The 10,424-nt window shown below is 41.8% G+C and overlaps 1 protein-coding gene across 1 annotated transcript in view; it reads left to right on the forward strand.

Annotated features, from left to right (window-relative positions):
• Nucleotides 1-10,424, forward strand: part of LOC109968814 (dystrophin-like) — a 345,011-nt gene that overhangs the window by 33,917 nt on the left and 300,670 nt on the right. The window contains 3 exon segments of the mRNA XM_020615347.1: nucleotides 2,458-2,559; nucleotides 4,779-4,849; nucleotides 6,387-6,505. Of these exon segments, the coding sequence (XP_020471003.1) occupies nucleotides 2,470-2,559; nucleotides 4,779-4,849; nucleotides 6,387-6,505 (280 nt within the window). The 5' untranslated portion in view covers nucleotides 2,458-2,469.

Here is a 10,424-nt window from a genome sequence, read left to right on the forward strand (position 1 = left end):
GCATTCCCCCGGAGGAGCTGGAGGAAGTGTCTGGAGAGAGGGAGGTCTGGGCATCTTTGCTTAGACTGCTGCCCCCGCGACCCGGTCCCGGATAAGCGGAAGAAAAGGGATGGATGGATGGATGGAAAATCATACAAAAAACTATGATTTATTATTTAGTAAAATTCTTTTTTTTTCATCTTTTTATTAATGTGACAAAATGGTATCATTGACTGTTTATAATGGCAATGTCATACTGGTATCATTACATCCAGTATACTGTTTAGATTAAATTCATTGGGTGATAAACCAAAAATAATATCATTTGGTTCAAATATCTGTTTAATTTAAGACTTTTTCATTAACAGAAATTATAATTAAATACCAGAATATTTTTCAATTGGCTGGAAAAAGAAGATATAAAGAAGAGAAAGGAAGCTTGCTTGCTTTCAATACCTTTTCTCCAAAAGTCTGGTTGAACTGATATTATAGATTTAGACTGTAGTCATGCTTAAATCTTGAATACTTAACATTTTTTTGGCACCATCATGTTTGTTTTGAATTCTGAGTGGAAATCATGAGCAATCATAGGTCAGATATCCAGCAGCATAACTTTGGAGAATACTATATCCACCATCCATTATGAAGTGCACAAGCAGCACACTGTGCTTTAAGTTTCCTTTAATGTGCTTTTTGTCTCATTCCCTCATGGCCTTTTCTTTCTTTTTGGCTTCCTTTCATCTTCTGGCCAATTCATAGAGCAACATTATGCCATTAGTGTTGGCTACCTCTCCCCTAAAGCTGTAAAGTTCAAAATCTATTTTATGAGGGGCTCAGTGTTTAAAACCAGCTTCATGTAAAGTCAGTAGTTTTAATTGCTGAAATTACAATACTTTTTAAATTATATTTCATTCCTCATTAAGTTGAATAGACATTTTGGCATAGAATTAATGACATGATTAATAGCAAAACAATTCTTTAAGGAGGTGTGTGTGTTGGCTAGGTGTGCATGGTTGTGGGTAGCATGTGTGTGTGTCTGTGTTCTGTCAGCATACCTGTCAGAGGCTGCTATGCCCTGGAGGTTATCATTTGTGGGCACATATACCAGTCTGTGAGTATTTCTGTGTGTGTATGTGCATATCTTGCTCAGTGTGTAGGCATGTGTGCTGTTGTGTGTGAGTGTGGCAGTCTTTGTCTAAGCGCCCCTCCAATTAAAGTGGAAACGCATGCAGTGACCTACTCCCAAATGAGTCCCTTATTTTGCCTAACAGGCCACATTCTATGAGGAATCGCTAACAAACCTGTTAGTCTGTGAGACACAGAGATTTTCATGAGTACCCTTGCTGGCAATTCACCTCAACACCAAATTACACAGAACTCTATTAATAGGATTAGTTGTACATTGTGTGCACATTGGGTCTATGAGTGTGTAATAACATGTTGTTTTCCTTCCCTGCCTTGCTCTGCTTATGTGTCTGTGTGTGTGTTAGTTTTTTCTTGGACAGATTTAAGGCTCAGGACTAGATTTTCTTTGGCTTTCTGCCCTCAACTCATCTGTCTGGCTTGTAGCCTAACACTCGTCACACTGCCTCACTGCACAAGTGTGTGTGGGTGCTTGTGTGCTTATGTCAGAGTGGAGAGAGCAAGGCAGTGGAGGAGAGTTGGGTGGTGTTACACAGAGTGGGGGGAAGCAGCTTTTTTGTGGGTGTGTGCGTGCATATGTGATAGAAAGTTGAGGGTAACATACTGTATGCATAAGCAATGCAGAACTGGGCAGTGAAAAATATAAAAATATGGTCTCTCTCTCTCTCCTCCTGAGGCCTGAACAAGTGCTCCAAAACTGTCACTCACAACTGCCAAAACGATGCAGCCATATCCAAGCACCACCCTATGCGTGGATGTGCATGTACACAAGTGTCCTTTGACTGTGTTCTATGCACTTTTACTGAGTGTGTGCTACTATTTGGTGGAATATGCAAAGCATCCACTGACAGGCCACTTAAAAACTTTGCTAGAAAGCAGAAGATTTAAAAAAAAAATGTTTCTTTATGGTAATGGTATAATCACATAGCCAGGCATCATATTAGCATGGATTTTAATACCATTGTTCTATCAGCGAAGTTGTTTGTGGAAAAAAGTGCCTGTGGGTTTTTTTTTTAATGGTAATTCTTAACAGTAGCTAACTGTGCCTTTTGCTGCCTAGCATTCCCATTTCAAGTGAAGAAAATTCATTGCTTGTGTGCTCTATGATTACCAAGTGCTGAATGACACACACACATTCCATTTGCTTCAAATATATGGCAGCTCCAATGCAAATACAAGCAGCAACCACAAATTAGCAAACAATAACACTAAGATGAACTGGCATGGCGCTAGCTCAGAATGTAGTTCACAGCTGAGAAGTGCAACTGGAAACCAGAAACCATATACTGTATGAAGTTTACACCAGCTATATTTTGTTTTTGTGTGTGTGCGCAGGTAAAGGATGTGATGAAGGATGTGATGGCAGACCTACAGCAGACCAATAGTGAGAAGATTCTGCTGAGTTGGGTTCGTCAGAACACGCGCCCGTATCCTCAGGTATTTTCCCTTATTTCTCACTCAGACCTATTCCTCAGTCCACAGGCTGGCACATTGGAACCACTGTTAACAGTAGTTCTTCTCTACAGCAGGAAACTGTAGTCCTGCGAATTTGCAAAAAGGGTTGTCTTATTAACTAACCATGTAAATGTAGAGTAAATAAACTAAGTCTAATTGTCTTTGACACGAGGATTATCTGTGTAACTCTTTACTATAGTTGGATGAAGTGTTCTTACCTCTGCCAAAGACCTTGTGCTTTTTCTACTTGTCTGTGTCAGGATCAGCGCGTGAAGCTGCTGATAATGTTGTGGTGAACTCAATTAAAAGGCCAGACGAGGATACATAAAACAAAACCGTCTCTTTAATAAGAGTACTATTGCTGAACAGAAAAACAAGACAAGACACGGTGTAACACAAAACGCACTTATGGGTTGGTATAACAGTCCAAGGTCAGAGCCAGCAAACACATACAGCAAAGGAATCCAAAATGTGTTGTCCAAAGGGAAGTCTGATAAATCATACACAGTAGGCAGTCCAAAGTTAGAGGGTAAGGCAGAACAGAACAGGAAAAAAAAAAAAAAAAAGGGCTGGAGAGTCAGAGCTGGAGTCTAGAACAATCTGGCAATGTCCTGGTGGGAGGATGCTGCCTAAATAGAGGTGAAAACAGGTGCAAACAATAAGGAGCAGGTGAAACTAATGTGAGTGATGATGAAAGTAAAAAGACCAAAACTGTGGTGAAGCAAAACAGGAAGTAACGTGAAAATAAAAGCACGACAGGAAGCAGCGGAACCGAATCATGACAGTCTGTCCATCTGTCTGACTGGATATCTCAAACCACTCATGAACAGGTTTTCATGAAATTTGGTGGACAGGCCTGGCTGTGGGCCAAGGAATAATGGATTGATTTTTGGTGGTGATCCAAATCAGGGATTATTGCCATCAGATGATTATCATTTCATAGCTTAAGTAAAGAACTAAAAGACAAAGAGATTCAAGTCATAATATGTTTTGTGTGTGTGTGTGTGAAGTCTGAGGTTTGTGCAGTCATAGTTTTTCTTCATTTAATTTTCTGTTTTTTTTTACTTGGTCTCTAGTGCATTGAAGCCTTTTAGCCCACTGTCTAAGAACTGTCACAACACAGCATATGCAATTTTTGGATAACTTGTAATATTCCAGGTCTTCTATTTCCAGGTCCACACCTGGGGGTTCTTTATTTTCTGATCAGGAAGTGCTCTTGAATTGCTTTCATTATGTGTGGATAGGCATGAGATTATGAATAAGATGGCAGATTAAGAGTGGTATTTTGTACCTAAAATAATCAGAGGGTGGTGTCTAATTTATCGCCTTTCTAAAACCCAAATCACTGGAGCAATGGTGCTTTACTGTGTGGGTGTGTGACTAAGTGAAAACTATGACCTAACCAACTATGAGCTGACTTGAATTTAATATAATACCTTTAGTATGCTTTAAAGAAGGCAGAGCAACAAAAACCCTGCAGCAAAGAGCAGGTGGAAAGAATCATGTGGAGAATGGCAGAACATCTTGCCACAGATTTGTAGACTGGTGTTATCCATGTCCAGCAGGATCCATCAGAAATAAAGGCCTATTATTAAATAATAAAATCAATTAAGTAAATAAATAGATGGAATCTGGCTAATTGGGGGGATATGTAAAGGGCAACACACAATAGGGGCAGCACAATGCGGCACATGATACCCATAACACACACTGGGAGAGGCACAAATTCCATACAGAACTTCCAAAATGGGGGAGTACTTCAGTATTTTATGCTTTTGATGTGTGTGGGTGCCAGGCAAATAGGACAATAGTGTATCCTAATGCACTGATGCACCTCAACCTAAATGTCATTTCTGCTTCAAGTATATTTTTTCCTGTAAGCATTCAAGCATGGTTTTGTCACCAATAGTAACGTTTTATTCACTGAATTTTAACCCTCACTCTAACTGGCCTGAGGGCTGTTGAGGTTTGAGCTCCATGCAGATTTGTATTACATTTGAAACCCATTTTGAGCCACAGCATTCATTATGTCACTCCATGAATTAAAAGCCCACACTAGCAATTTGCGAGAGAAAATATTTCTTCAATCCACCGAGTTTCTATAAAAGTGGTACCCAGTATTGGGGCGACAGCATTTCAATAGTGGGTGTTGTGCAGCAGTCGCAGGTTGGTGCTTTAATATGCATTATCTCTGTCCTCAGGTCAATGTGGTTAACTTCTCCAGTAGCTGGAATGATGGATTGGCCTTCAATGCCCTCATCCACAGCCACAGGTACAGCAGAATGATGTGTGTTCGTGTCTGTGTGTTATCAGAGAGAGAAATAGAAAGAAAATAAAGCAACAAACACAGAGAAGGTGTGGATAGACAGGAATGTCAAAGGGGAGAGCATTTGGCTGCCTACATTTTGCTCTTATTCACACATTTTAATAAATAGATATACTTGAAGGTGATAATGAGCTTATTATTACAATGTTTGCTAAAAAAAAAAGAGAGAGAGAGAAAGGGATGTCTGTGCTATGAGCCTGCTAACTACTGTGATGTACTGTACTGCTACAGGAAGCCAACTAACACAATGACACAGTCTTCATTTAAATCTAACCAGCTGATGACTGGATGCATAGGCTAGTGACTGTGTTGGGGTGCAAGTGTTGTTAATGTGTGAAAAACAAAAAATCCAATTCCTGTTTTGTTGATATTTTTACTTTGATTAAAATATCCCATGCACCTCTTAGTTTACAGCTCTAGTACAGACAGCACTGTGAGCAAGTAACCTGCTTTGCCACAAAACTGAAACAGCAAATTGAAATTTCAGTTGTGACAGCACTTGCTTTGAGTTACGATTGTTATGAAGGTCAAAGAGGGTCTGTCTACATCTCATCCAAACCTTCCTGCCACACCAGATCTATACTGACATTGCGTCTTGATAGATATAAAAAAATACCATGCTCTTATCTTTATTTATTTTAATACAGGACTACTGTTAAAGAGGGGGAATAAATTCAAATAAATGTACTGTATGATAAAACATGGTCAGGACACCATTATGATTAATAAATAACTGGGATAATCTAGGTAACACTAAGGCCACATTCAGACTACGTTTCAAAGGTGTGAGAGGACACCACCCTCTCCATTCTTTTCTATGGGGGATTGCATTCACCCCAGCTGGCACCAGCACCACAGGGGACTCCAGCAAAATTATGCAATCCCATGCAGTGAAAAAGTTGGATCTGGTCCTGAATGAGTTTCAGTCAAACTGAGTTTCCTGTTAAGAGATCAATTGCTCCATGCCAACAACAATATGTGTACTGATCGTGGAAGAGCAGTGGATTTCACAGAGCAAATTTGAAACCACTAACATACAACATTGGCATGCTGCAGTATTTGCATTATAAGGATCTAATTTCAGTGCTTTGCTGAGGAAATGAAGGTCGTTGATGACAGGAAAGTATCTAAATCTAAATGTCACTGCACAGCAGATGGTGACTTACTGTAATTCCAAACACAAACTTGACTGAATCAGCTGAAGTGAATTAATTACATTGTATTTCATATTTAAGGAAATTAATTTGTCGTCGATATAATAAAAAAAACTTGATTACTACAATGTCAGCCTTTTTACTTCAGAGAGTTCTCTTGTCTTCATTTACTCAACATATGATTAAGAGTTTCAATAGCGCACCAGAGAAAATGATCAACCAGGGACATGATCTAGGAAGTACTTGACTTATTTCTCTATATTTGGATGAATTAAAATATAGACACAATAAATACATGATCCCTGTTGATTTTTCTTTTATCTCTGCAGACCTGAGCTTTTTGATTGGAGCTCAGTGGAGAAGAAGACGTCGGCGATCGACAGACTGGAACATGCCTTTAATAAGGCAGAACAACACCTGGGGATAGAGAGATTGCTGGACCCTGAGGGTAACTAACACACACACACAGCTGTGCACACACACTTGTAATGTGAGAGAAGAGTATCAGAGGTGAGTTGTAGCTCCCATCATATTTCACACCTTCCAATTATGCACCTTTAATGGGCCCCAGTGAACATGATGCGTCATGCTTTGAGTGTTGCCACAATGATAGCTGTGGTCATATTGGTGGAAAGACTTGAGCAGTGAGGCACAAACTGGTTTGGCAAATTTCTAAATTTGTTGATATTTGATCCCTTTATAGACTCTTAATCAAAACTGTCAGGCAAAGATAAAGTGAGTAAACCTGCCCTGGATCAAAGCTGACTGCAGCACTGTCTTTCTAGTGCAGCTCTCTGTGATAAATGGTGGCAGTGTTTTTGCAAGCATGGGTATGTTTTTGTGCACTCTTTATTGTGTAGACTACATTTAAACAGATAAAACTACCATTTTCCCCATCAATCTACACTCAAATATCCTACAGCATATTAAATAGAACATCCTTCCAGACGTGTTTATCTAACATGCATCACACCTTGTGAATTAAAGATCTCTGCATGGTGTGCAGATGATACAGAACTGACCTCAGACTGTGGGGGAAACTTGTAGGCCATGCATCTTATTTGATTTAATTTGAAGTTTTATTTTAAATAATCATTACTGTCATTTCATTTGTACTCACTTTCTCTTTTTTTTCTGTATTCCCATTGTTTTCCAGTCTTTGTCAGTTTTTCTATAATTATATTTTTTGCTCCTTTCTTCTATGCTTTGCTTTTCTGTGCTCTTGAGCCTTTGTTCACATGTTTAGCCTGGAATGAAAGCTGACATCCAGCTGCTGTGTTGCAGTTCAAGTCCAATTTTATCTCTTGCAAACCATATTTTATATGGAGCCCTTAAACACACCAGCAAATGGTGGAGCATTATAACCTCTGCCAAGGGTGGGTGTTATGTTTTTGCCAGCATTTGTTGTTTTGTTGTTGTTGTTGCTGTTGTTGTTGTTGTTGTTGTTGAAGGTGATCAAACATGGCGCCCGTTGAAGCCAACGTGTTTGCTCATTCCGCTGTTGAATGCTGGCTTTTTTTTTCTTTTTTGTGTGTTTTTCCCTTCTTGTGCAGTGCACAATTTTCATGCACTACTAACATACAACAGACAGGCATTGCTGGACATCGCTAATCACAGCCCTCTGGAATTCACCAGTTTTATTCCACCGGAGCTACGACTAATTGTCCACTCCCACGACAACCACCATCGGCCCCAGGAAGGCCCGGAAGCACTGCCCTTGAGTCAGCAGGCTGACCCCAGGACAGCGATCCAGAGATGGAGACGCAAAGACGGCAAGAGGGGGACTTCATGCTACACTAAATCTCGTGCCAGCCAACCACTGCTACAGAGCCTCTTGCTAGCTAATGTACGGTCTTTGGAAAACAAACTGGATGAGCTAAGAGCCAGGATTACAACACAGCAGGAAATAAGAGAATGCTGCACTCTCGTATTCACCAAGACCTAGCTGTCAGACAGTGCCCCAGAATCCACCGTTCAGCTACAGACTCACTCTGTACACCGAGGAGACTGGACTGCAGCCGCCGGTAAGGCCAAAGGGGGAGAGGCGCGTGTTTATCAACAACTCGTGGTGTGGAGATGTACTGCTGTGCAGTTTTTATTGCTGAATTGCCATTCCTATTATCTACCAAGCGAATTTAGCTGTGTGTTTTGTGGCTGGAATATACATAGCTCCAAGAGCTAATTCCACGGCGGCTCTTGGCAAGCTCCACGATGTCATCAGCACGTTATTAGACTGCTCACCCCGATGCTGTATTTATCGCCGCAGGTGACTTTAATCAGTGCAATCTACGGACTGTATCAAGTCAAGAATATTTATTGTCATTATGCAATTCCCCATATTCCCCAAATATTACCATGTGGACATTCCCACCTGGGACAAGAACACACTGGATCATGTTTACAGTAACATACATATGTGGTGCACACAGGGATGCACCCCACCCCCACTTCGTATGCTCTGACCACATTTCTTTGTTCCTCTATCCAGCTTACAGACAAAGACTGAAACAAACAAACCCTGTCACTAAACAAGTGAAACTTTGGAACACAGAGACTGAGAGCACCCTGCAGGACTGTTTTGCTCAGACAGACTGGGATGTGTTTAAAGCTGCAGCCACCTTGGAGGACTTTTCTGTCAGCGTACAGGATTATGCTGAGTATGTGACTGGGTACATCAGCACTTGTACTGACAACATTGTGTCCACCATACAAGTCAGGAGGTTTCCAAACCAGAAGCACTGGATAAAGAGTCAGGTACGCCACATGCTCATTCTCTTGCATTCAGTTCAGGCAATGAGACTGAGTACAAAGCTGCGAAGTACAGACTGAGGAAAGCCATCACAGCGGCCAAGCAGCAGTAGACAGAGAAACCGAGGGGTTTCTATGCTACTGCTGACTCTGGGCGGATGTGGCAAGGCCTGCAGCACATCACAGACTACAGGACCACCACCAGCATCATCAGTTCCACAGACAGCCTCCTGGATGACCTCAACACCTTCTATACCCGCTTTGAGAACTCCAGCCACAGCACAGAGACGAGGCACACACACTGAGAACACCCAACCCCCCTCCCCTCCATTAACTGTCTCATCAGGCCAGGTATGCAAAGCCCTGAGGAAGATCGAGCTCTGCAAGGCAGCAGGACCAGACAATATCCCTGGGAGGGCTCTGAGAGCATGTGCCAATGAGATGGCTGATGTTCTCACCTCCATTTTCAACCTTTCCCTCAGCCAGAGCATCATTCCCTCCTGCTTTAAGACCACAACCATCGTCCCCCTTCCCAAGAAGAGCCCGGTCACCTGTCTGAACGACTACAGGCTGGTGGCACTCACTCCACACAATTCATTATTCCCTTTCTCACCTGGAAAATAGACTCCTACATCAGGATACTCTTCATTGACTACAGCTCCACCTTCAATACAGTTATCCCCCACAAGCTCACCCACAAACTGTCCACACTGGGTCTGCACCCCACACTCTGTGACTGAATCCTGGACTTTCTGACTGGCAACCCCCAAACTGTCAGGATTGGCAATAGGACTTCAGCCAGCATTATTACAAACATTGGCACCCCACAGGGATGTGTCCTCAGTCCCATCCTCTACACTCTGTTCACCTATGACTGTTCACAGATGACACCGCAGTGATAGGACACATCACTGGTGGGGACGAAGCAGCCTACAGGAGGGAGGTGGCCAGTCTGGTGTCATGGTGCAAGGACAATAATCTCAGCCTCAACATGGACAAGATGAAGGAGATGATATTAGACATGAGGAAGGAGAGGAGAACTCATCAGCCACTGTTTATCCAGGGCCTCAAATTAGAGAGGGTGAGAAGCTTCAAATACCTGGGCATCCATATCAGTGAGGACCTCACCTGGACACTTAACACCACACAGCTGGTCAAGAAGGCCCAATGGCAGCTGTACTTCTTGAGGAGGCTGAGAAGGTTTGGCATGTCGCCTAGGATCTTTTGCAACTTCTACAGCTGCATCATCGAGAGCATCTTGACCAGCTGCATCACTGTCTGGTATGGCAGCACTACTGCTATGGACCGCAAGTGCCTGCAGAGAGTGGTAAAGACTGCAAAGAAAATGACCAGGACTCCACGGCAAAGTAAGAATTTCATTGTACAGGGAAATGCGTTTCCATACTGTGCATTTGACAAACACTTTGACTTGACTTGTTTGTTTACACCATAAGTTAAAAAGTAATGAACAGATTGAGATAACATTTTGGGGGGTAGTAGGGTATTATTCATGGAAAAATTGATTAGACTTTGGTGCTGATCCATATCATAATATAAATACAAGAAATTTTAAAATATTATTCAGCATTGTGAGCATTGGAAAGGTTGTTGACTATACA

The sequence above is a fragment of the Monopterus albus genome, unplaced genomic scaffold, assembly GCF_001952655.1.
Source record: "Monopterus albus unplaced genomic scaffold, M_albus_1.0 scaffold163.1, whole genome shotgun sequence".
Lineage (NCBI taxonomy): Eukaryota > Metazoa > Chordata > Actinopteri > Synbranchiformes > Synbranchidae > Monopterus > Monopterus albus.